This window comes from Macrobrachium rosenbergii, chromosome 59, assembly GCF_040412425.1.
Source record: "Macrobrachium rosenbergii isolate ZJJX-2024 chromosome 59, ASM4041242v1, whole genome shotgun sequence".
NCBI lineage: Eukaryota > Metazoa > Arthropoda > Malacostraca > Decapoda > Palaemonidae > Macrobrachium > Macrobrachium rosenbergii.
In genome coordinates this window covers 38221915-38249856 of record NC_089799.1, presented here as the reverse complement: position 1 = coordinate 38249856, position 27942 = coordinate 38221915, and the positions used below count along the sequence as shown (strand labels likewise).

General features: G+C 40.2%; 2 protein-coding genes across 15 annotated transcripts in view; one reads left to right on the top strand and one right to left on the bottom strand.

Annotated features, from left to right (window-relative positions):
• Art7 (arginine methyltransferase 7) overlaps positions 1-25423 on the bottom strand; it is a 59383-nt gene extending 33960 nt beyond the window's left edge. For 2 of the 14 annotated variants that reach the window (XM_067102417.1, XM_067102422.1), the window contains exons 1-5: positions 25335-25423; positions 20302-20452; positions 16859-17008; positions 15761-15823; positions 5130-5288 (exon numbers count right to left, since the gene is read on the bottom strand). In XM_067102417.1, coding sequence (XP_066958518.1) covers positions 5130-5288; positions 15761-15823; positions 16859-17008; positions 20302-20433 — 504 coding nt within the window. In that variant the 5' untranslated portion in view covers positions 20434-20452; positions 25335-25423. Of the gene's footprint in view, positions 1-5129; positions 5289-15760; positions 15824-16858; positions 17009-20301; positions 20456-24842; positions 25009-25028 lie in introns of those variants that run through there. The other 12 variants (XM_067102418.1, XM_067102424.1, XM_067102425.1 and 9 more) reach the window with 11 other exon arrangements.
• A 414-nt stretch (positions 25424-25837) lies between these two features.
• Positions 25838-27942, top strand: part of Uev1A (Ubiquitin-conjugating enzyme variant 1A) — a 29649-nt gene continuing 27544 nt past the window's right edge. Inside the window, exon 1 of the mRNA XM_067102428.1 lies at positions 25838-26092. Within this exon, the coding sequence (XP_066958529.1) occupies positions 26074-26092 (19 nt within the window). The 5' untranslated portion in view covers positions 25838-26073. The remainder of the gene's footprint in view (positions 26093-27942) is intronic.

The following is a 27942-nucleotide window of genomic DNA, read 5'->3' as shown; positions in this document are numbered from 1 at the left end:
TGCTAAATTACCTTACTTGCTACACACATAATGATGAGTTGTTACATTTAACTTACACTCTACATATGCTACACTTTATCGCTAGGCTTAATTGCTATTTTTTTTTTTTAATCTTCTTCTTCTTCATTGACTTTTGCTTTCTCCCCACACTTTCCTCGTTTTCAATGTCAAGTAGGTTTGTTTCTTCCTGTCTTTTAAAATTTTTTGAAAACGAGCTAGGCAAGTGTCATTAAACAGTTCCGACACACGACCTGTTGCAACTTTTTCAGGGTGTTTCTTTTCAATAAACACCACTTTTCTACCACATTCCCAGCACTTCCTTAATCTCACTTGTAGCAACCTCCGCCAACACTTGTCCCCCTTTTCCTCCTCCTCCAAAACTTGCAAAGCCTCCATACGCTGCTGCTGATGTAGCTTCTTTAATTCCTCTGTTGTCAGTTCCTTGTTGTGCTCCTCGATGAGGTTGTTAACATCATCTTCATCCACTTCCAGGCCTGTGGACTTTCCGAGGGACACAATATTTTCCACCACTAGCTCTTCAGGTTTGAATCCTTTGAATTCCCACTCACACACAACCTCAGGCCACAGCTTCTTCCATGCAGAGTTTAAGGTTCACCTTGTAACACCCTGCCAGGGATGTCAATAATTTTGAGGCAGGTCATGATATTCTAGTGATCCTTCCAGAACTCTTGAAGGATGAGGTTTGTTGCTTTTTGAAATTTGAAATCACACGCTGGTCCATGGGCTGCAGGATAGGGATGGTGTTGGGTGGAAGGAAGAGGACCTCGATAAACTTGAATTCTTCATAGATGTCGTCTGTGAGGGTTGGTGGGTGTGCAGGAGCATTGTTGAGGATGGGAGGGGCTTTCAGGGGTAAGTTATTTGTAGTGAGGTAATTCTTGATGGTAGGACCAACAACCACGTTTACATACTGGACAAAGATATCACTGGTGACCCATGCCTTTGAGTTTGCCCTCCACATAACCTGCAGATTTTCTTTGGTTATCTTGTGAGACTTAAAGGCTATTGGGGTTTCTGAGTGATATACAAGTACAGTGGACCCCTGCCTATTTGCGGTTCCAGATTTGAGGCTTCACCTATTCGTGGATTTCTCTGTGGAACATATGCGGTATTTTTCATAGAGAAATATTCACAAATTACAGTGCTGTATTTTCATATCATTTTCATGACTAAATGACCCTTTTTGTAATAGAACTATTAAAATATTCAGGTATAAGCATTTTTAGAGTTTTTTTTTTTTTGTTTTGAACTATCAAAATAGGCAGTTATAAGTGTTTTTAGAGGGGTTTCAAGTATTCGCAGATTTGAGCTATTCGTGGAGGATAGTGGTATGCATCCCCTGCGAATACTGGGGTTGACTGTAGAGGCTTAACTTTGCAGTTGCCACCTGCATTCACGCACAGCACAAAGGTTAGCCTATCCTACACAGGTTTGTGGCCTGGCAAGCTCTTCTCTTCTGCCATTATATAGGTTCTCCTTGGTATCTTTTTCCAGAAGAGCCCTTGAAGACTTGCTGGGTGACGTATCCTTCTGCTTCTACCAGTTTGACAAACCTTTTAACAAGCTCTACAACTGCCTTCACATCGGAGCTTTCTGCCTCACTATGCCTGAAGACGGAGCGAATGCCAGTCCTCTTTTTTAAAATTATCAAACCAGCTCCGACTGGCTTTGAATGACTCTTCCGATGCCTCATCCGTCGATGTTCCTGCCGCCTTCCATACCAAATCCACGTAGATGTCTTGTGCCTTCTCACAAATGATGCTCTCCATCATGGTATCTCCGCTTCTCATTCAGCTACGCCAACAACAAGTTCTATCTCTTCATGGGCAGAGGTCTGGAGTTTCAAAATAATCTTAACGCCCTTGGCTGGCATTATAACCATTATCGACTCCTCCTGCTTCAAAATGGTACAGATTATAGTAGTAGTCCGGCTGTGCTGCTTCACCAAGTCCATAACACGCACACCTTGACCATGTTTTTCTGTGATTTCACGCTTCATATTCGAGGTAATTGGCCTTTTCTTCTTTTCAGCACTGGTCTTAATACTCACTTTCTTAGGACCCATGGTGAAAACTAAGAAATTCTCCAAAATACATGGGTACAGCGAAAAACCATTCAAAATACGTGGGCACAGCGATAAAACAAAGCAAAAAATGCTACGAGATGCTGTGGAGATGCTCAAAGCAACATAAACACGTGAACTGAACAAGACCACTCGACTAGGCATCTCGGTGCTGGCATTGGTGGACGCATTAAGAGATGGCATCTCCCAATCAGAAAACTCGTATGTTGGTTCATTCGTAAGTCAAGGTTTGACTGAATAAAATAGCAGAATGTGCTACAAGACTCATCAAGTGCTAAAGGTGAGTAAGTTCAGCTATATCTTGTCTAAACATCTAAGAGCACTGTCACATGTATTACAGTTAACCAAAATGTGAAAATTGGTGAATAACAGGAAAGAGGGATTTAATGTTCCAGGATGCATAGTGATTTACCTTTCTACAAGAGGTAGTATATATACATAAAAAGAGCAGACTGAAATAAAGGACAATTAATGCAAGAAGCCATGCCTGAGCTAACAAGCAATTTAATACAATTTTAATACTTTATATCTGCTAAAATTTGTCACAGTATTAATGCTAAAACATAGTAAAATTTCAAATATAGTATAAAGTAAAAGTACTTTAGTAACAGGTAAAAAACAGGTTTTGACGTAGGAAAAACCTATTTTTGGTAGTCGCTGTTGAGTCCTCAAGGAGCTTTACAAAGAAACTGACAGGTGACAAAAAAGGCTTTAGCTCTCACTTTTTAATCCCACCACCCCAAAGGAAAAAACATTTCTGGTCCGAGGTCAAGTCACAGATTTCAAGTCCCATTCTTTATTCCAAATACTCTTCAGGTTTTGGTACCAAGGAACAAGAAACTATACACGAACTTACATTTTAAGATGTAGTTCTACAGTGGTTTACCTAAGAATGCTGGGTTTGGTTGTAGTATTATCGCCCTTCTCCCAGCAATAGTTAGCATACTCACCATCAATAAGACCCCTGGTTTTCTGCCGTAGCACCTAGGGGTTAAGATAACCATGCCACCTACTGATACACAGTGTAGTCGAATTTGTTCAAGCACGTGGCAATAATTTAAATGATAACCACCCTGTTTGTTCGGAGATTTCTTTCCTAACATCATATGACCTAGGAAAGGAGTGTGGATTTGCCTTTTTAATGAGAAACACTACAATCATTCTCAGCCCTTGTAGGGAGAGTGGCTAGTTTGTGCTAGGGTGTAGGAAAATAGGACCCTCTGGGATGTTTGCAGTGACTTCTAAGTAAACCTCAAGTAAGAGGGGACCCACTGTACATGTTCCCAGACTCCCAAGCCTACACAAGTGATAAGACGTGACGTCTTGTGCTCCAAGTAATTTTTGTAATTTTATCAGGGAATACCTAGCCCATCCTTTATCTATCATGGCTAATGGCAAGCGTAAAGCAAGTGATGACAGTGGTAGTGGTAAAAAGTAGCCAGCTATCTCAACAGAAACAAAAGTGGCAATTATAAAGAAATTAGGGTGGTGAAAAAATGGTTGAGGTAGCACGCCATTACAATAAGAATCGCTCGACCATCAGAACAATTTTTAAGAACAAAGATAGAATTATGGAACACGTAAAAAGAGCTGTGCCAATGCAGTCAACAATTATATGTAAGAGAAGGGGAAGGAAGAAATGGGAAAGCTTTTGGGCATCTGGAAGGAACACCAGAGACAAAGATGTGTACTGCTTTGCCTCATGCTGATTCAGGAAAAGGCTAAAAGCCTTTTCCATGACTTGAGGGCTAAGGCTGGTGAAAGCACTGAAGATGAAACATTTCCTGCAAGTCATGGATGGTTTCATTGTTTCAAAAAATGTGCTAACTTGCATCACGTGTCTGTTACTGGTGAGTCAGTGAGCGCCGACAAAGAACCAGCCAAAAAGTTTCCCAAGATACTCAAGGAAATAATTGATAAGGAAGGTTATACACCTCAGCTGACAAGACAGGCCTTTTCTAGAAAAAAATGCCAAAAAAGGTACATCAGTGGCGAACAGAAGACAATGCCAGGATTTAAGGTGGGAAAGGATAGGCTAATTTTACTGCTGGGTGGCAACACATCAGGAGACTTCAAGATAAAACCTCTCCTCATGCATCGTGCAGCAAATCCACAGGCACTGAAAAATATCACAAAAAGTTATCTACCCATAATCTGGATGTCCAATAACAAAGCCTGGGTTCCTCCGGCTGTATTTGAAGACTGGTTTTTTCATCACTTTGTTCCCAAAGTCAAGCTGTACTGCCACAAGATTGAGATTCCCTTTAAGATGCTCTTAATTTGGGATAATGCACTAGGTCACCCACTGCACCTCTGGATGTTAAAATTGTTTATTTACCCCCTAGCACAACTTCACTCATTCAGCCAATGGATCAAAGCAAGCACTGAAGAAGGTAAATGACCCAGGTGTGACCTCATGTTACTTCTGGAGGGGTTACAACATTTACAGTTGTATAAAGAATATCGATGCTGCATGGTGTGAGGTGAGTGACATAAACATGAATGGAGCATGGAAGGAGTCATGCCCACAGTCTGTCAATGACTTCAGAGGATTTAATCAAGAAGAGGAGGCAAAGTTACAGTTTGACTTAGGGGAAGTGGACTTTGAAGAGCTGTTTGAGAGTCATTCAGAGGAGTTGGCGAATGAGGATTTAATGGAACTGGAAGAAATGCATAGAACAGAAGAACATGAAGAAGAACTTCTTCCTTTAAAGAAGTTTGAAACAAGTTTGATGGCTGAGGGGTTTTCTTTTATAGAAAAAGCAATGGCTATTTTTTAGTATAAGGACCCAAATGTTGAGAGATTCCCAAAAGTAGCAACAACCATCAATGATGTTATTCAGTGTTATTCTGGTATTTTGAATTTAATACCTTTTTTGCCATTTGTATTAACATTTTTCTATGCACTCACTTATGTTTAACATAAAATCTACTGAAATGATTGATGTATTAATTCATTAGACTTCCTTTATTAAAAAACTACCACAAAAGTAATAAAAATTATTAACACAAAAGAAAAACTTACAGTTAACAAAAAATCACGAGCATGGCGGTAAGTTTCAATGGCTCCTTCTCCTATAAGTTCCGTATCAAATACTTCAGCAACCAAGAGATTAGCCTTTCTTTCCATGTCCTTTCCTGGGCCAACTTCAAGTTCAGTTGAGCGTTTTGGAATCAAATGTACCTGTAACATAAAAAGTCTTCAGTAACCTTATGGTCAATTCAGAAAGGTCTACAAATGTTCAGACTTCACAACACTGCACAGTCTGCCTACTACTTATGAGTTTTATTTATGACAAGCCTTGAGGTATATAGATATTACCAGTCAGATGGAATCCAAGAAGTCTTATTTTTTAAATTAATGGAAGCAAAGAGGAAAATAAAAACTACTGAATTTACATATCTTTTCTTACAACATTCATACAGGGTGTGACATCCCTGCCTACACAAGGTAGAGTAAAGAGTCTCTTTAGCCACAGCAGGCAGCTCTTTTAGGAGAAGGACACTCCAAAATCAAACCAGCAGGTAGAAGGGACCCTTTATTCTTGGTAGGCAACCCTTCTAAGAGAAGGTTACTCTGAATACAAACTTTGTTCCCCAACCTTGAACTGTGCCATAGCCAATGTAATGTGGCCTTCCATGGTCTTGGTTTTGAGTTCCCTTGCTTGAGGATACAATCAGGCATTTATATTCTTTCTGTTCACTTTCCTGTTCTTTTGAAAAGTGTTTCAGACATGCTGATGAGAAAGCAAAAGTTGCTTGGTGGATTAATGGGAAAGTGCCTTCGCCTTTACCTAATCTTTTCCTTGTGTGCTTTTTATAATTTCTAAATCCATCCCGACTGTCCTCCTCTAGTTGTTGTGGCAAACCTGGTGGGTTTCTTATGTGCCTTACAAGGTGTGCCGGCACCACCTAGTTGACCAGTTGCTTCTGGAGCTTTTTTGAATGACATATGGTCTTCTTTATTAATGCTTTCAACAGAATTTTTGTAAATAATGTAAATACTGTTGCTGTTGTAAGTTATTTTATTGTTCAGTTGATTTTTGTAAATAATGTAAATACTATTGTTGTTGAAGTTATTATTATTGTTTATTGTTCAGTTGATCTTATGTTGTTAATTTTAATTCTTTCAGGAGACACTGAGCTTAATCCTGGGCCTGTTACTCATAACAGTAAGAAAAATGCCAAAGCACTTTACTCAAATACTCAGGACTTAAGGTCAAATTTTCTTGATCTCCTGAATTACACCCATAAATACAACTTGATGTTTTTATCTGAGACACTTGTAAGTAATAACAATTCAAAGGCTGAGTTTTTAATCCCAGGGTTTGATGGCACTGACTTTATTTGCTGTCGTAACATCCCACATGCACAAGGTATGGCTGTATAAAATAAGTCAGAATAACCTATCTATCATCAGAAAAATTTGGAGTGTAGTTGCCAAGAAGTTCTTTATTTTAAAATTTCAGTAAGTTCTACAATTTTCATGCATTTGCAGTTTACCACAATCCAAATATCGACGATTCTATAAATGACTGTCTCTTGGAAAGGATTAGTATGGCTCAGTCACAGGATTCAAAAGCTTCATTCGTTATTTGTAGAGACTGTAATGCAAAGCACAGTGAGTGGACAAATTCAAATTCCACAGATCAACATGGCTGGTCTGCTCCTTTCTGTGTATCCTCCCATTTTGTTATGCTGATTGAGGAACCCACGTATATCTCTGGTAATAGATCAGACCTGATATGTGCCATTGAGACGGACATGTCTGTCAATCAGTATATTCCAAATGCCTTCACTGGAATAACAGTCTGGCTGAAATCTAGAGCCAATTGGGATCATTTTGAAGCTTGTCAGGCACTTAGTATTTCAGATGCTGTATTAGATCCTGATCCCAAGAAGTTAAATGAAACGCTGATGGCTATTTTAATAAGGTATGCCCTAGAAAGGTTGTCAAATTCACGACAATGACCCGCCATGGTTTGATGATACATGTAGACAAGCTTACCCTGACAAACAGACCAAATTCAATACGTGGAGACAAAATCGTTCAAACGAAAATTACCCCATTTTTGTTGATTCTCGCCTCCTGCAAATACAGCTTACCATACAGCTGACTTCCTCCTGATCCCCTTTTCCTGCCGAGAGCAACCAGGTTCACTGAACAGCAGCACCGATATGCAGTAAATGTGCTTCACTGTCAAACTTCTTAGTTCCAGAGGTCCTTTATTCCTCACATCATTGGACTGTGGAACAGCCTCCCAGAGGTTGTCATGTACTTGGAACTTCAGAAATTCAAGCGAGGATGCAGTGCATTATTAACCTAATACTACTATTCTCCTTGTATTCTAATTTATTTTTATCTAATCATTATTTTATTTATTTTTTCTTTTTTAATAAGTAAGAGCTCTTCTTTCTGTACAGTATGTCCCCTGTAATTGCAGGGGTTATGGACCACAACCACCCGTGTTAAGCGAAAATCCACGTTAAGTTGGTATCCCCCTCTAAAAATGCTTATACAGTAACCGGCTATTTTAATAGTTCAAACACCAAAGACCACCCCGCTCTCAAAATGCTTATAACTGCCTATTTTAATAGTTAAAACACCAAACATACCTTAAACTATCATCCTAAAACCCTTTAATATAATTTCAAAGTCATCTTACAACATTATCCTTAAAAATATATGGCTTACAGTCACATGTGAAAACTGAACTCAAGTCCCCCCCCTTCCACAACATTCAAGCACGGCCATTTTCTCTCAAACAGTATTGAAGCTGTCCTGTTTTCTTTTTTCAGATAGGGGAAATATTGGGAATTCAAATTCACAAGTAGAGTTAAATACTGTACATTACTTGAATATTTAAATGGGCATTGAAAAAAATATCAAATTATAATTGCAATCAACAGTGATAAAATATTCTCTTGTGTATGTACATGTTACAATGATTCATTAATTTTCAAATATTAATATTAATGTAAACACAGCAAAATGTCGATAAAATGTTATTTCACTCACAGAATACATTTATACTGTATTATTATGTCATCTGTTATCATAGTAATATGTTTAGAAAACCGATCGCCCCGACATTTGTAATGTTAACGTTCTGAGAATCAGCTGACTGAGCCTACTACCAAAAGAATTAGGAAAATAATTTTTTAGTTGTTAAAAGAAACTAATTATTTATTTTTAATCTTGTATGTAGAAGTTTATAATGCAGTACAAGCAGTCCCCGGTTAATGGCGGGCTCGGCTAATGGCGATCCAGTTTTACTGCGCTTGTCTAGCAATGAAAATCAGCAATTTTCGGTGCCAAAAATCGCTGATTTCCGCTTATCAGTGCCGATAATTGGGTATTGGTGCCAATACATACCTAACAGAGGCATCGATAACCAAAAATCGGCACTTCTTGGTGCCAATAAGTCACCGAAAATTGCAGAAAAAGTGCCGGAAATCGCCGATTTTCGGTTATCATCACACCCCGAGAACAGAACCCCCGCCGATAACCGAGGACTGCCTGTACTTCATATTTCATTGAGAGACAGAGAGAGAGAGAGAGAGAGAGAGAGAGAGAGAGAGAGAGAGAGAAGAGGTGTTTACAATTGAAGTCTCAGCACAGCAGCTGGGATTGAGATTTGACTTGACAGGCTGGGGACGAGAGTATAACCTTGAGTTGCTTTCGTATGAAATTCGGATTTTAAATATTTTTACGGTGATTAGAGGTGAAACATCAACAGTGATAAAATATTCTCTTTGCATGCGTGATAATCATAGAGTCAACTAAACTTGCACTGAAGCACGGTTCAGTAAATCAGAGAAAGAAAAAATATGGCAACACGTGCCTACAGAAAAAACAATTACAAATGTCGGGACGATCGTTTTATTTTTATACATATTACTATGATAACAGATCAACATACAGTATAAATGGATTCTGTAAGTGTGATAACATTTTATTGATATTTTGCTGTTTTTTCATTAAAGGATATGTATACAGTACTGAGAGAGAGAGAGAGAGAGAGAGAGAGAGAGAGAGAGAGAGAGAGAGAGAGAGAGAGAGAGAGAGAGAGAGAGGTTGGACTGAGGTGTTATGTGCACTGGTAAGCTGTTTTGTGATTTTACAGATATTTTGCTTTGTTTACATTAATATTATTTGAAATTAGTAAATAATTTTTTATCATAAAAAATGTATTTAGTCATGAAAATAAAATGAAAATACAGTACTTAGTGAAAATTGCTCTACAAAAAAATTTGTGAATTAGTGAATTTTCCGTGATATATTTGGAGATAAGTTCCAAAGAAAAACCTGTGATTAACTGAAGGCGCAACTGCTGATCCGCAATCTAGTGAGGATCCACAGTATTTCCCTTTACCACCTCCTAATGGACACCATATTCTTTGGAAGCTTGAATTTCAAGTCAATGGTCCCAGTAAGTTTGTGCCATATGAATAGTGTTCACCTTTTGAATAATGATGATAATAGTTGTTCCAATGACATACAGTAATCCCTCAATTGTCCAGATTTATAGAGCCAAAGGCTCATCAAATAATTTCAAAATCCAGAAAATGATGAGTAAAATAATCTAAGGGTGTGCAAGGACAACTCTCTACCCTTCCTCACCTAACATTGTCTATACCGAATACCTATAATGGTAAACATTCAATATTCTTATAAACAAAAACCATCACACTTTCAACTGAAAACTTTATGCAAAAAGCAATTATCTACCTTATTTTCCCATATCTGTAATAAAATAAACCCCATAAATACACTTACAAACATAAATGCAACCCCCCTACTGCTATCATAATCGACATATACATAGTTCGGTAGGCTAACGTTTTTCATTTGCAGCTGTTAACGCTAAATATACTTACAAATAACAACCAACACACTTTAAACTGAACACTATGCAAAAAAAATTATCTACCTTGTTTTCCCATATCTGTAATAAAATAAACTCCATAATTGCACTTGAAAAAAAAGCAACCCCTTTCTTTTTCTCTTGTACGCAATATGTAGTTTGGTAAACTACATGTTTTTCATTTCTTGCAGTTCTTTTTCTGTCTGCTATCATGACTAAATCATCAGCAAACATCAGTTCCCATAGTTCTTCACTGTTCCTTAGCTCTGATGTCAAAGTGTCTATAATGACGAGGAACAAGAATGGACTTAAGAGTTGATTCCTGATGGAGGTCAACCTCCACAAGGAATGCCTCAGTCTCCCAATATTTTGTCTGTACACTGGTTCTTGCCCCCTCATACATCATCTTCACTAACCTTACCAACTTCTCTGGTACTCCTCTCTTTCTCAAACACCAATAAACTAGTCTTCTTGGTACCATGTCATATGCCTTTTCAAGATCCACAAAACACATGTAAACTTTCCTGTTTCCCTCTAAATACTTCTCTTGGACTTGTCTTACTATAAAAATAGCATCCACTGTGCTCGTTCCTTTCAAACACCTAAACCGCTGCTCATGTACATCTTTCAACTCTCTTAACCTTCCTTCTACTATTCTTTATAGTACCTTGAACACATGCTCCAAAAGCTTTATTCCTTTGTTGTCCCCAAAGTTTAACACATCTCCTTTTTGTTTATACATTTTAATCATCCAACTGTCGTTCCAGTCCCTTGGCATTTCCTCTACATCCCAGATCTTTTCCAATAGTGTGTACACCCACTCTTTGGCTAGATTTACCCAATGCTTAAATCATTTCTATTGTTACCTCTGACTTTCATGCAGATTTGTTTACTTTTCCTTTATAGCATTCTCGCCTTCACTCTCTCTAATGTTTGCTATTGGTCCTTCTACTGGAGGAACATTTTCAGTTCTTCACACTCGTGTTTGATAGTTGTGAAAAAGATTCTTTCCATCTTTTCTTGACCTCTTCTTCCTCAATTAAGATATTTCCATTTTCATCTTTAATAATTCCTACCTCTCGTACATCCTGCCTGTCTTTTCTTCTCGTTTCTGCAATTCTGCAGGTTATCTTTTCTCCCTCTGGTGTTCCCATCATCTCATACCACTCTCTCATGGCTTCCCCCTATGCAATTGCAACCTTTCTCTGTTTCCCCTTTGTCCGTCTATACATGATAGTTGCTATATTCTTCTCACCCTCTTCTGGCTATACTCTTTTCCTTCACAGCTGTTTGAACCTCTTGATTCCACCACCATGTTTCTCTTTTCTGTTGCAGCTTACCACTTGTCCTCCCACACACTGCTGCTGCTGGAACCACAATCCTTTTCATATCATCCCATATCTCTTCAGGTGATTCTGACATTCCACTAACATATCTCTCTTCTCTGGCTCTTTCCACTTTACTTCTGAACTCTCTTGCCTTCTCCCCCTTCAGCTTCCAAGTTTTGATCCTCCTATTCCTGGCTGGGGCTTTTCTTTTCCTTATTGCTTTCAACCTAAAATCTGCCACTACCAGTTTATGTTGAGCTACAACAGATTCATTTGGAATAACCTTACAATCCATAATGATTTTCTTGTCTTCCTTCCTAACCAAAACATAATCAATCTGTGTTTCATTTGGTCCACTTCTGTATATTACCAGATGACTTCTCATTTTCTCAAACTGTGAATTCAAGACTACAAGATTCATACCTTCTGCTAATTCCTACAATCTATTACCTTCCTGGTATCTTCATTCCAAAACCTCTTCCTCCATGTATTCCTTCCAAGCCATCAGAACTCTCACCTACATGGGCATTCATGTCCCCAAATAACACTAATAGTTCACTTCTTGGAACTCTTTCCATATATACATCTAATTTCCCCTCTGAATTCCTCCTTCTCCTCTTCACTATACCCTTGTTGAGGGGCATACGCTGTGAAGATATGCCATACTCTCTTGTCTTTCACAAATTTTAAGCCCATGAGCCTGTCACTGATACGCTGAACCTATGTGACATTCTCTTGCAGATCTGGATAGAGAATAATTCCTACCCCATTTCTCCTTGTATCTTCCCATGTAGTAAATTTTATATCCTTCTCCAAGCTTTCTTGCACTTTTCCCCTTCCATTTGGTCTCTTGTATACAGTACACAGAATCATAACTTCCAATTTCCAATTCTCATCTTTCCTTTCTTTTCCATTCCTTTCTCCTCACTAACTTCTTTAGCACCTATACACAGTGGCAGCATGGAGAATTCTGACAAGATTAAAACATTCGAAACACATCTGGTGGAGACCAGTCATCCATTTGATCTTTTTCTTTCGTTTGAATGCCGACTTGCCTATCAGCACAGAGATATAAGCTATCTTTAAAAGTAGGTAAGATCATCCCAAATAAAATCCACTCAAGCAAAACAAAAGTTTAGCTTAGCAGTCGACAGGAGCACAGTAGGAGGGGTATTCATCATTGCCACCCGTTAAATAATTTGTTACCAAGTTCAATGATCACCTGCACCTTGTGCTGAAGGATACTTCTACATAAAGGGCAATGGTTTGTATTTTTGTAAGAACAAAATTAGCTACAACTATGGTCAACGGAGGTTATTTTGAGTTGGAAAGACTAAAAGACAAATTAAGCAATCTGGCTGAATAAGATTTGGAAATCAAATAAGACTGAAATTGCACAGGAAAGTATGATTTTACATATCTCTAATGCGATGTGCAAGCTCTACGTACATGAGTCATGTTATGAAAATTAAACTAGTGAGCACCTAAAATCCTTACGAATATTAGCAGTCAGATCGGAAGGTTAACTGACATTATACTGTAGCGAAGGCGTGAGTAAGAGGCTGCGTCTACAAACTTACTAATTTATTCAAGACAACAAACAGACATGTCAACAGCTCTTGCGAGCGGAAATGTAGTGCCTGACACGAGGTGAACAAAATAGAGATCAACATACATTCAACTGTGTTTGTTTGAGAATGGAAAATGGTACATAATTCTACATACAAGTTACGGACACAGTTCCGATGGATACAGCTGGAAAGCTGACATTGTATTGCTCCCAGTAGGAATGATACATGTGACGTGACATGATTATGGATGATAGTGTCCACTGAAAAGTGTATGATATTGGCTGTGTTTCTTATACACGCATGCCCGGTGTGCAAGGTCATGTCTTAGACATGTCCTTCCCACAATCTGAAAAAAGGGTCAGCTGGGCTTATGTGGGCACCAGAAGAGTTGGAATACCCAACCTATTTGAATAAAACTGAGATGGGAGGCGGAAGATGAGTGGAGATTTATGGAAGATACCATTCACAAAGGCAATAGCATGTACTTAAAGATCCACATAGCAACACACCCACTCATGGCAATTATCGGCTGATTATCGGCTCTCATAGGGCTGGCACAAAGGATTAAAATGAAATGCAGTACCAGGTCTAGGCCACAGGTTAAGCGCTGGGACTAAATGATAAGTGAAAATGAAATTTTAAAAATAAATATGCAAAAAGGCATATGCTTCTACTCTGAAACACAAGCACACATTAAATATATTTACTCACATTTCCATCTACACAATACAAAAACTAACAATAAAAACCGAAGAAGTTAAGATTTTTATAATTCGTATTATCTATCAAATGACCCCTGGGTTTTTGTATTTTCACAAATTATTTTTTATATTTTATTAATTAACTTGCAACTCCTCATGAGTATTAAATTTGGAACAATTGAAAAAGCAGATTCTGACAGAATTTCACTGATCAATCTGTTTCCGAAATGACAACTGCTGTTGGTTATATTTTGGACATTCACATGAAACACGTTTAATAGTTATTATCATTTTGCACTCTAAGCATTCGGGAGCAGGGTTATGTGGGCTGCCCATTAAGTGTCCACACGTCAGACAAGTATGGCCTATTCGGAGACATGTCATAATTACTTGGGTTTGTCTCTCTGGTATGATGAGCTCCATTTTCTAACACCAAGTTTTATTTGTTTTAATTTATTATTTTCAGGTTCTTCATTCCATATATTTTGCCATTTATTTATAATACCTATTTTCATGTGCTACATAATCATTAATGGGGATATTTACATTTGATCTTTTCAATGGGCATGGTGGAGGCATGCATCACACATTTTTTGGGCCATGCATGATGGTCTTGCCCACAGTTTATACACTTTAGTTCACTGCAATTCCATTGTGTGTCATGTTCGTCAGATCCACAATACACACACACAGGTTCATTTCTACAATATTTCTTTGCATGCCCACATTTGTCACCACAATTTTCCACACTGTAGTGGCTTTGGGACATTTGGTCTTATTTCTCTGGTTTGGCCTAAAATCTTTATTTTTTGAGGTAGGTCTTGACCTTCAAATTTTATTTTTGCAATTTTTATTTGCTTATTCATCTGTTTACATGGTACAACATACAGTTCACAATCCTGTACCCTTAGATATCTCTTTTTAAGCAAGTCTAATAGTATATTCTTTTCGATTGGCTCATTATTATTCTCAGAAAGTACAATGGTATCCTGAATGCTGTTCATGGTATTATGTTTTTCATTTTTATATTCACGTTATCTAAATTTTTTATTGACAAATAATCTTCAGACTGACTTTTTGTTATGGCTTCCATAAGCCACATACTTTCTTTTATCTGTCTGAATGACACTTCTGTTGTAGAATGTCTGCTTAATAAATAAATAATTTTCAAACTTTGGTGCTGAAATTTTTTGGTACATTTCCAAGGTTAGAAACCTTGACCAACTTCCACTTCCAGTGAGGAACTGAAGTGAGTCAAGGTTGGATCATGATGATATTTACTTTTTTTTGGGTGGTTTATATGGCATTCAAGTTTTAATACCAACTTGTTTTTGATTAACTGAGCTTTCCTGGGGACAGTCCATTGACATGCCAAAAGTCGGTCGTAGGGAGGTTTGGTTTGGTCACCATACAACGAAAAATATAAATTTTGTCCAGGATGGGATCCCTCTCACCATGGAGGCCTAAGGCCTAACAGAGAGAGGAGCAACGTCACTTAAAGTGGCGACTGCTCTGGGATCCTCACCTGGATATACTACACCATACGACTTCAGTCCATTGAAATGAGACCCAGCACTGGGGGAAAGTTTTGACATAAAAGCTTCGCCTCGCTCGATCATGTCAAGTACAGTACTCCAGTTTTACGGGTGGAGAAGCAAGCCATCCACATCCACCCTCCATCTAAGTTATAAAAGCAGTGAATTCTGTAATCCAATACCATGCAAAGGTCATCAATGAAAGGGGAAGGAGGGAAGGGGAAAATGTACAGGAGGAGTAAGAGTTATAGGTCCCAATGTTCGGTTGAATCCACAGCAGAGAGAGAGTAGGTGTAAAAGAGCATACAGTCCCTGCAATGGATTGCTATGCCCCCCAACCTTGCCCAAGGGTTGGGAACAGGGGGCACTCATGACAAGTATACAGCAAGAAAACATACCAGTTCTGGTATAAGAACTAAACCTCTGCAAGTGTAATATACTGACGGAACTGTCATGAGTTTTAAGAGCTTTTTAACACTTTTATTTTCCTATCAGAATACAGCCAGGAATCCATTAGACATCTTTTCTCAAATACAATACAGCATTCAAGGTGCCAAGTAATAATTCAATCTACATATGATCAAACAAATCAGTTCAATTTTGTGGAATACAGTAATATTGTGTAGATATTTATTTTAAGTTTACTAGCTTACCTTACCAGCAAACCCATTCGCAATGATTCCCTTTCTCGCACATTCAGCCATTGGGTAAAAGGCCTATTAAAGAAAAAAAAAATTATATTAAAAAACAGGGAATACCAAAGTTGATTAATGCTAGGGTATCAACATAACAGAGATCATTTCATATATATTATATTAAAAGCAATGAAAAAATTCAGATGATATGAAGACTCCCACAGTAACATAACATGACAAATTTTTAAAGTAATTTGTATTTCCTAACATACAAACCTGAGGTCCTTACACATGGGATTAACTTTCAACGAGCTGGAAATCCGGCCGTTAAACTTTTGCAAGGAGGATATGGTAACAGTTATCAATGGTAGGGGTGGAAGCACCGTCCACCAAGTCAGTATTCATCCAGTTCCTAGCAGTTTACCTTTTGGCCCAGGTAAGAAAATGAGGGGTGGTAAGAGGTGGACCCTTAATGTAAAGACCTCAGGTTTGTATGTTAGGAAAAACACAAATTACTTTAAAAATTTGTTATCTGTTCCTACACGAATACAAATCCTCAGTCTTTACATATGGGAGACTTACTTTTGGAGGGAGGACTCTGAGTAAATCTCTGAACTGACTGGTAGTTCGGCTCACCTGGGTACTCTCTTCCTGGTCATGAAAGAGCAAAACAAGGAGACCATACCTCTGATCTATTGAACAAGAGAGATGTTCAATCATCAGACTTCTGGGCATTTCGAATTAAAGGAATGTAATATCCTTGATTCAAAAAGGCTTGGTTTGCAAATAAACAATGTAGTTACATCCATCTTGCTTGGGATGTCTGGTTGGCCATTGCACTGAATGTCCTTCTGTCTGCTTGTGTACTTGCACTGCTATAGAGCAGATGAAAGGACTCTACGACCTTTTGTTAACCATGGCAATACCATGGTGTTGTTGCTAATGGTTAGCATGTTAAACTTTGTAAAACAAAGGTTTATATTTACTGTCACATGAATGCAAAAAAGACCATACAAGGTATAAAAACATGCAACTTTAAACCTAAGTCATTTACAAAATATAATTCTCTATGACTGAAAAATCTACACATATACATGATAAAAATACAAGTATTACTTCACAAGCAGTCACAGTGTCTGCTCCACAAGACACAGCCATCATGGACAAAAGACCAGTTCCAGTTCCTATGTCTAAAACGTGAACTTCCTGTCCTCGTCGCCGTAAATCCGCTATTGAACGTCTCAGTCCTTCATAATATTTATCATTCTGTTGGAAGAAATGTGGAAAGGCTTAAGACATAGCATATAAACGGCTGGAAAAGAAACGGCAACACAAATATTTATTTGAAGTATTATTCACAATACTATAACAAGCAGCCTACAAATATGACATTTTTATAATAAGATAAATTTTTATATACAGTATACTTACCAAGTAATTACATAGCTATTAGTTTCAACTCGCATGGCAGCTAAAATTTAGATATTTACGGTAGCACTATTTTCGATTTGGGTAGGTGACTAGCCCCATCAACTTTCGGGGAGAGAGGAACAACTCAGCAAAACGAGTCAGTTTGTTTGTGCCCTTCTGTCCATGCGAGGGGAGGAGGGAGGGCTCCGATCATGTAATTACTTGGTAAGTATATATAAAATTTTATTTTAGCATAAAAATGTAATTTTTATATAAATAACTTACCAAGTAATTACATAGCGGAATCCCACACTGACAGGAGGTGGGAGGCATGGACATATCTACTCTAAAACATCAGTAATGGTAATGAATTTGAGAATAGAAAAAATTGCTGGTATTGATACAATGCTAGTTGTTCTTTACCTAGTAAGAGAGCTACTGCAGGAAGATACTGTCTCTGGATGGTGCTCCTCTTATCCTGTAGTGGCGTGGCGGTATAGCGGCGAAGCACCTACTACTTTAGTGGGAACTTTGCAGCGGAGGACATTTCCGATGGCTGGCAAAGTGTCCAGTGTTGCCCCTACCCTGGCATAGTGCCACAAATAAAAACAACCAAAGAAAACAATGCTGTCACCTACACCACATAATTAAAAACCACTACCCACCTGCTAAAAAACTGGTGGGCACTCCAGGTACACAGTACTGTACCCCCAAGGCTCCCCTAGCACTTGACACTGTATGTCAAGGCGAAGAGAAAAAAGGATGGCAGGGATGATTCCTAAGCTTCTTCCTCCAAAACCATGCCTGCCACTGACAAGGACCCAGGATACTGCAATTTTCATACACCGTTTCTACTTTCTGCAAGTAATGGGTTGGACACAGGACAAAGAACTCTCTCTTCCTCATCTGGTCCCAAAATCTCCATCAGATTCTTAATAATAAACGAATGAGGCCAGGGTTTAGACAGGGTCACATTCTTGGCTAAAATCCAAGGGTAAAAGAACAGATGGCATCCCCTTGGGAGAAACCAATCCTCTTGTCAATTGCATGTAGTTCATCAACACGCTTAGAAGTTGCCAAAGCCACAAGAAAAAAGGTCTCCCTGGCGAGATCTCTTGGTGAAATTGGACGAAGAGGTTCAAAACAGGGACTAGACAGCCATCTGAGAACCACATCCTGCTTGGCTGTGTCGAACAACTTAATGAGGTCAGACAGATCCTGGTTTGAGGATAGATCTATTCCTCTCAGACAGATCCTGGTTTGAGGATAGATCTATTCCTCTATGTCGAAAAACAGAGCCCAACATGGCCCTATAGCCTTAACAGTAGAGGAGGACAAACCTCTAGAGGACCTTAAATACAGCAGAAAATCTGTTATCTCCGCTTTAGCTGTCTGAAAAGACGAGATGTCATGTCTTCTGCACAAGCACAGAAGACCGTCCACTTGACTTGGTAGACTTTGCTACAGGATTGACGTCTACATCTAGCAATAGCCTCTGCAGCCGATCTTGAAAAGCCTTTTGCTCAAATGAGCTTCCTGACAGTCTGCATCCTGTCAGGGCCAGAGTGGACAATCCGCGATGGAACCTCCTGAAGTGGGGCTGTCTGAGTTAACTTGGCTTTTGAGGGAGCAGTCTCAGAAAATCCACCAGAAGTCCGAGAAGATGCGGGAACCACTCCTTCGAAGGCCAAACGGGGCTATCAAAGTCATTGAACGTCTTAGTGGGTCCGGAACTTATGACCTCTCTCACCATGCTGAATGGTGGGAAGGCATAAAGATCTTTGTTCGACCAGTCTTGTAGCATGGCATCTGTGGCCCATGCTAGAGGATCTGGGACTGGCAAACAGAGCAACGGAAGATGATGATTCCTGGAGGTGGCAAATAGGCCCAAGATCGGCTTTCCCCACAGTTTCCACAGATCTAAGCAGACTAGAGGGTCCAGGGTCCATTCTGTGGGGGAGAACCTGTTTTTGACAGCTCAGCTTGTCCACCAATACAGTAATAGGTGGGCTTGAGTTGGACATCATACACAAGTCAACTATCAAAAGGCCTAAATCATGAAAAAATGTCTCCAATAGTGGAAATAGGTAAAAAAAATTGGTAAAGTCGATCATAAACAACCTAACACTGGCTAAATGTGCCAAAAAGGCTACCAAATGCAAGAATACTTCACCAATTGGGCAAAAATCATCAACCAGAAGAGCAAAGAATTCCAAAATGAGCTGCCTCATACAACTGGTTTACAGTCCTAAGCCAGCAGACGCAAACTGAAGCTCTTTGCTGAGTTGTTCCTCTCTTTCCCCGAAAGTGGGTGGGGCTAAATCAAGAGTAGCACTACCGCAAATTTCAAAATTTTAGCAGCCGTGCGAGTTGAAACTAACAGCTATGTAATTGCTTGGTAAGTTACTTATACAAAATTGACAATTTATTTTGGCCTTTAAAATTTCTACTTTAATGTTAATTCCACAAACAATGCACACTCATTATTAATACCTTACTATGCATGGATGAAATGAAAGTGAGCAGACCACCCAAGCTCAAGTAATTACAGATAACAAGAGGAAGGACTATTTGGTACTGTAATTAAAAATGGCAACGAGAAAGAACTATCTTTTCAACTTAAGAAAACTGTTCCTCTACCACTAACAGAAGCCAATCTGCTAAGTCAAGAATTAAACCTGAAATTCCATTTATTGGCATAACCTTAATATGTAATTTGAAGAAAGATAAGTTAACATACCTAATTCATTAAGCAATTATTAAACATCTACAGTTCATGGGAAACTTTATCGGTCATGACTTACACAGCTTACAATTAAAATTATGAGTAAGACATGATTTAACAAAAATTACCAGTATGCTATGTATAAATGCAGATGGTGACAAAGACCTGTAACACATGAAATAACCTTACTGCATCTGCTGGAGTGAGTTGCATGACCTTTCAGCTAAAATGCATTTCCTTTACACCTGCATTTACTAAAAAGCCAATGCTAGGAAAGAATGGTTTAATATATCTACAATCCTACACAAATTGAGTTTTTCATTAACCCTAGTATGGATTCACCTTTTCTTCAAATAAAAGTTTACAAAAATCATACTGACTTTAAACGGACCTACAGTATAACAACATGAGGCAATATACTAACCCTCTCTTGATCATGGAGCATGTCAGCATATGCAGACCTCGCAACTTCCTGCTGAAAATCATAATTTTCTGGCTGAAGTTCCCATTCCATCTTTCCAGTGATGGGGTTCAGCTGGGATGTGAAGACACTCATTCTTTTATACTGAAGCAATCTGCTTAAAAAAATAACAATTATTTTAACAACTATTATTTAAATATGGAAAGATCTGCATATACATATGACTGAATTGTATTGTAAAAATATGACATTATGATAAAATAAAGTTTTATGTCTTAACAAGTGATTCCATAGCTATAGGTTCCTAACCTACGGCAGATTAAAAATTAAAAATTTGCACGGTGGCGCTTCTATCGTTTGTGTGTAGGTGACAAGGTCCCACCCATTACCCAGGACTCAAAGGAAAAACTTAGCAGAGAGCTCAATTTGTTTCATGTTCTAATGTCCATGCAAGGGGAGGATTATTATTATCATTAAAGTAGTTTAACCAGACCACTAAGCTGACTTTCAGCTCTCATAGGGCTGGCCTGAAGGATTAGATTAAAATACCAGGTCTAGGCCTGAGGCTAAGCACTAGAACCCAGCAGATCATTTAGTACAATGAAGAACAAATTAAAATGAAATTAAAAACTGCACATAGGCACATGCTCTCATACTGGAACACATACATACAATAAACAAATTTACTCAGGCTTCCTTACATACACACTAAAAAGGTATATTAAAATTCAGAATAAAAGTTAAATATTTTAAAATTTTGCTTTTTTTTTTTTCTTTAAATTCGACAAATGCTATAAGGGTTTGTTCTTATTATTTACTTATTTTTATATTTGATTAATTAAATTACAGTTCCTCATGAACATCAAAATCGGAAGGACTGAAAATGTAAAAGATTCTGACAAAATTTCCTCCACTGATTTATTTCCCAAAGTTGACAGTCACTGCTGGTCATAATTTGGACACTCACATAACACGTCTGACCATTATTATCACCCTGCACTCTGAGCACTCGGGAGACAGGCCACATGGCAAACGAATTGGTTCAGGGGAGAGATGTCTATGACCAGTCTCCAGCCCCCTGAAGCTTTCTCTATGAGAAAGAGACAGCTGTAAAAGCCTGGGGACTGATCCAACACAACCTCCACAACGCCCTTGCTCAGCATGGCTTGCACCTCTTGCTTGAGTGCGAGATCCTTCGGTGAGCAAGGAATGTAGGTAAGGAGATGGACTTGAGAGTTTGTGGAGGGTGGCCGAGACCCAAAGAGGAGCAGAAATCCCTTCCGAAGGACATCCACTACCCAGGTTTCAGCTCCGTATTGCTGCCACGTTGCCCACTGGCTTGATAGGCAACCCCTCCCCGTCCTTGTGAGAAGACTGTACAGGGGACCTCCTCTCTGTCTCTCCAGATGCTCGGACTCGAGAGACCGAAGCACCAGCCTGGGAACCTGGCCTAGCACCGGAAGAAGTGCCGGCAAGCAGAGCCGAGACACCTGCATGTCTTGGCTCTTTCTCTCGTCCTGTGCCCGAATCAGTACGGTGAGCAGACTCTCCAACACCAGTTCAGGATACCCGAGTCTCCTTAGAGATCTGGGTACTCGGAGCTGCTCATGAACGAGTGCCTGACACAGTACCAGCCTTCGAGGAGGACTTCTTAGGACTGGCAACGGGTGTGCAAACCGAGGACTGCAAGCCTGCGTCTCCCGAAATGCTAGACCCAGGGGTGAGCGATTCAGTTCCCTGACCTGAAGGTTGGGAAGAGTTGACAATAGATCCCACTGCTTCCCCTGTGGAGGGAGGCAGACCCTTAGAAGTCCCAGGACAGGATTTCTTGTGGGGGAGGCGAGAGGCAGCCTTCTTCTTCTTCTTCAACCGACAAGCCTCGGAAGAAGGGGAGGAGGTAGCAGATGACTACAATAATGAAGACAAAGATGATGTCACCTTCTGAGACCTCTTCTTCGTCATCTTCAGGACGGCGGTCAAGTCCCCCATCCAGGAGGGAGCAGCAGGGGGTGGCCAGGGTAGTGGGAGCGACCCAGGCAGCAGGAACATCTCTACGGGAGTGGAGACAGGGGCATTTGGGGCAGCCAGGACAGCCTGGGAGCCAGAGAAGCCAGGAGCCGCGACTGGGGCGACCAGGATAGCCAGGGCAGATGGAGCAGCCAGGACAGCCTGGGAGCCAGGGAAGCCAGGAGCAGCGACCATGTCACCAGGATAGCCGTGGAAGGTGGAGAAGCCAGGAAAGCCTGGGAGCCAGCGAAGCCAGGAGCAGGAACCATCAAATGGGGCATGGTGGAGGTCACCATCATTGAGGGTCAGGCCTGGGACAGCAGGGCCACGGTGAAGCCTGGAGGCAGAGGCTGCATGCTAGGATGCCAGTGTGGCGGTCACCTGGATCCCCAGGTGAGAGGAGATGGTTACCAGCATCTTGGTGAAGGCTGTCATCATCACAATGCTGGTGGTAGGGGTAGCGGCAGAGTGGGTTACCACAGGAGTGGCCACCAGGCATGACAAGAGACCCTGCAACAATGGCATGCCAGACAGATCCAGGGAGTTCCAAGCTGCATCTACATTAGTTGCCTGCGCAGCATGGAGAGCAACCACCATGCTAGATGAAAAAGTTGGGTTAATGGAGAGAGCCTCCTCTCATTCCGGGGGGGAAAATTTTGCCACCCAGGGCCAGGAGAAACCCCGAGAGGAGGTCGTCTTGATTGTCAGAGCGGCCCCCCCATCCTTCCACACCCAATGAAGCAAGTGAATTAGATGAAGGGGAGTCCTCTTCCAAAGGAGAGGCAGCCAGAAGGGGAAGTTTGCCAGGAGAGAGTGATGAGGACAAAGAGTTAGCCACAAAGGGAGTTGGCGGGGGCGTATAACTCTCAGACGACGCCTTGAAAGGCTACCCCCGGTACTGTTTCCTTCCTTCAAACTTCACCCACTGCTCAGCTGACCAGGAGCAACACTCAGTACAGGTAGAACTTTGGAGTTCTACCTGCAAGAGGAGCAAAGGGCGTGCAGACCAACATCAACATTTGAACAGAAGCTACTACACATCTTCCTGCCCACCCCAGGACACACATGCTGTGGGAAGGAGGGCTTACAAGGCTTACTTTTGTAAGCTTGCAGACTCCAAAAACATAAATAAGCAGACACACAAGAAAAAAGGATGATCCCACCGGGAAAAACAGCTCAACAACAGTCAGGGCAGAGAGGGAAGAACACAGGTCTACACTGCACGACAGCTGAAAGCAGATTGGAATATTTACGTCTGGGTAGGCGGGACTCCCGCCTACTGGATGGTAGTTAACTGCCTAACCAATTTGTTTGAAAGGTCAATGGCTGTTTCCAGGTGTGCTGTAAGTAATTCCTAATGTAAAGGATTGATGGTTTGTATATCGTATAGGAACAATCGATTTTTCCTATACTTTTAGTGTTGCTGATGAAGGAAGTGGTGTAGTTTATTGTTGATGAATTATTATTAACCTATCTACCCAACATGGTTGGGGACTCTTCTGGGATCACAGGGTTTTGGAAACGTTGAGAGAAAGACCAGAACACCATGTTGTTGTTACGGAATGGTTCCGCCCATGTGCAAGTCATCAGGGAGCCATATATTTAAGAAGGGATTAGCTAAGGAAACCTATTATTAAAGGAACTATACTAACCTAACATACCCTGACCTAACCTAGCAGGCCATGTTACTTAGGCTAGTCAGGGGTCAACCTCGGTGAAGGAAAGTCAACTTTTCACCAAAAGCTCCCCTATAACACTGCATATGCGTGATAGCATTCCAGGATGGCCAATGTACAACTTCTGAGGTTAATTACAGTCGACCAACAAAAAAGTGCAGTAAATTCTTAATAAGCAACCAAACTACTATAAGAAAAGGTAGAGGTTTGTTTCCGGTACGAACTCCAATTCCACATGAGGGATAGTACTAAACAAGGCAGAACAGTGATTCATCTATACTGTTTCGTCGTGTTTAGTACTATAAAAAAAAAATAGGGCCTTGGGGGTCAAACGTATTTCACCATGTTTAATATTCACCCGTGGGGGATCAAATGTCCCTAAGTACATTTTGCAAATTTGAAACTCAGAAAAAATCCTCAATTCTTTACATATATTTTACTTTTTATATTTACATATATTTTACTTTTTATTGTGTTAAAATATATGTAAATATGTATATAGGCCATAGACTATTTTTTCGTTTCTTAAGAAGATTCGAAAGAGATATCTTAGTTTAACCAGACCACTGAGCTGATTAACAGCACTTCTAGAGCTGCCCCGAAAGATTAGATTTATTCTACATGGATAAGAACCAACTGGTTACCTAGCAACGGGACCTACAGCTTATTGTGGAATCCGAACCACATTACAACAAGAAATGAATTTCTATCACCGGAAATAAATTGCTCTAATTCTTCATTGGCCGGTCGGAGACTCGAACGCGGGCCAGCGGGGTGCTAGCTCAGATCGGTACCGACCCGTCCAACGAGCAACTAAAAGGGCCTCCTGTAAAGTGAAGAACGAAGGGACCAGAACCTCACACTAGGGTACCTCCGAACGGATGCTTGGCCTCTTTCACGTTTCCCATGTTTTGAGTCACTTGGGGGTTCAGGAGAGGAGGGAGTCCCTCCCCTCGTCCCCTGCTAGGTCAGGTCACGGCGCCCTAAACGAGGTTAGGGCGGTAAGGTCTGGTTTGGTCAGGACCCGAAAATTTTTATGACACGAACCTTCCTAACTAGCATTTTCTCTTTCATTTAAACGTCTTTCTACTTTTGTAAAGGTTGGCTCGACATTAACCTAACCTTTTAGGTACAACATTGCGAAAAAGAAGAAACATCACACAAATACACTTCAAATGTCACAAGCAGCAGCAATTCGTTTGAGACCCGTACTGGACCTACAAAATAGATACGGCTAATTTACGCTACGAAAACAAACCAAACATTTGCACGTTTGTATTCCCTAAGTGACGAAACAACAAACAACATCTCTTTCATTTAGCAGAGGTAAAAATGACACCAGGTGCCACTTACTTCACGTGTTAGCAGAAGACACATTACTAACATTTTACGAACTTGAAACCGTTATCATACATTTTAACCCTTTAATCACTGAAACTGTGAATTGTTTTAAATCATATGTATGATATTACAGAACAGAACAATAACCCAGGAGATTTTATAATTTGATAAAACGGTCGCTATTCTTAAATAGTGTATTTCTTATAGTAAATTCTTATATTGTCAAATCATACAGCATATTATTGGAATAAGGTTTCCGTTCATTTACCTACATTGAAGCTAAAAACTAATGGCTGAACACGCCAGCGTGAAAACGAACGTTCGAATTCTATAATACAACTGATATCATTGATCATAACGCTCAGGTATTTCCATTATTGCAGACATAAAATCCTTCGAAAACGTATAAATACTTATCTAATATGAATTAAAGGTAAAAAGTCTCAAATATGCTTTCTGTATCGTTATTAAAAATATTAATCACTTGCTATGCCGCATCAGAGTGTGAACGAACATTTGTTTACATTCGTCTAAAGTACGTGAGGAACATTCCATTGGCCCCAGAATAATAATGAACGGAACTCAGGCCATTGCTGCAGAGTGTGTACCGGTGGTTGGGTGACTAATCTTCATTATTGCTTCAAGTATTTAGTGCACAACATCGAGAATTGTCTTCGACACTGACCACCGAAAAATCAAGGTGTAGGATCCTTCCACCCAGGAGAGAAGAGTGGGCTGCACTACCACAAAAATGGCGGCACCAAATACAGGTTGGACCCTAAGGCTTGGTGGTGGTTGACACATCACGCGGGGTTATAATTATTCAAAAATATACATTTTCGAATCTGCTTTCGATATGTGCTTGCTTCCGTAGAAATCGAGAACGTCGCCCTGTGCTTGAATTTCCGGCCTGGCGAGGTCAGTGGTTGTCTGCTAAGAGATGAGTTTCATATGAGTCCAAACAGCTTATCGTGTTTGTGCCAGGCTGCCTTAGACTTTCTCAGGCTGCCGCAGCTTTCGTCATCGCCCCTGTTTACTGGCGAAGACCCCCTCGTTTGGCCCCCTCTCTTGTTTGTTACTTTGTGTAGTTTCAGGGATGCGTTCTTCCTCCGTCATTTTGTTCTGGTAATAGGGTGGAACTAGCCTGGGCTGTTTCTTTTTGGCGACTTTTGAAAAGGGTACCCATGTTATTACTTTTATTGGCCAGCATCAGCAATGGTGGAATGCAGGTTAATTTGACGCTTTCCTCAAAGAAATTCGGGGCGAGTGATAAAGTATTCCTTGCATTAGCCCACTGGTAAGAATTTTAAGGTTGTAAATTTTGCAAGTTCACTCATTATTTTTTGAAGATCTGTAAAATCTTGATACCCTAATTATGCGATGGGAACTCGCAGTCACCTTTACTTATGTTTTTTTCCCTTACCCACAAGGCTAATATATCCTAATACCATTCTCAACTACATAAAACACTTTTATGCTGGCCCCACTGGCTATACCCTAGGGTTTCCAGATGTTTTCCGACCCTTCCCAGCTTTCAACACCCATTGTACCCCATTCACTTAAGCAGTAACTGCCTTGTGTAAGGATTGCAGATAGTGAGGGTACTTTCTTTAATTCACGTACCCCAATTTCTAATCGGCATCAAGACTGGACCTCAATCAGTTTTCATCATAAATGTCATATGTCAAGTCCCTCTCAAGGATGAATCCCTTTTCCAGCTTGATAGAATCACTGGGATTTAGACTGGTCACCTCCCTTTCTTAGGTTAAGGAACGTAGTGTGGGGTGCGGAAGTGGAAGACAGGTCATATCCTTAGTAATAACAGGTCTGCATGATTTTATATATTCGGGTTATGGTGTGATAGGGTAATAACAAATTAAACGTTGATTTGTCTGTTAATGAAATATAAGGAAACTGCTAAAGGTCATCCAAAGGTTAATTGTCATTAAGGCTAATCCTTCTTTGTATGTAGTTTAGGTTATCCAACAAATCCTTGGTACCCATTGGGAAGGTAGGGTGGAGGAACACCAAAACAGAGTGCAATGCACAAGTCAAGAAGGTAGGAAATGTATGTCACAACATAATCTGTCCAAAAAATACAAAGTTCAAGCATGTCTCAGTTATCTCTGGGATTGACAGCATTCCAGGTTAGGTTAGGGAGGAGAGTGTTTTGTTCCGACACGATATACAAACCGTCGGTCCTTTACATTGGGAATTACTTTCAGTGTAGTCTGGAAACGGCCGTTAAACTCTTGAGCAAGGTGGTTAGGCAGTAACTACCACCAGGTAGGCGGGAATACCCGCTTGCCCGGATGTAAAAATTCCAGTTTGCTTCGCCATCATCCTGCGTTGCAGACGTGGTTTCAGATCCCTTTGCCTGACTGTCGTTAAGCTCTTTATTATCCAGGTGGGATCTTGATGTATTTTTGTGTTTATATTACGTGTTTGATATTTATTAATACAAACCCATGAGTTGCGATGACCTTGCATAAGCCGTCATTTCCCTGTCTGTGTCTCGTGCTTGACGACCAAGGGCGTATTTAGAGGGGCATAACCGAATGGTAATGCTTCTCTTCCAGTAGCCCTTTATTTAGATACTGAAGGCGTTCCCCTGTACGTT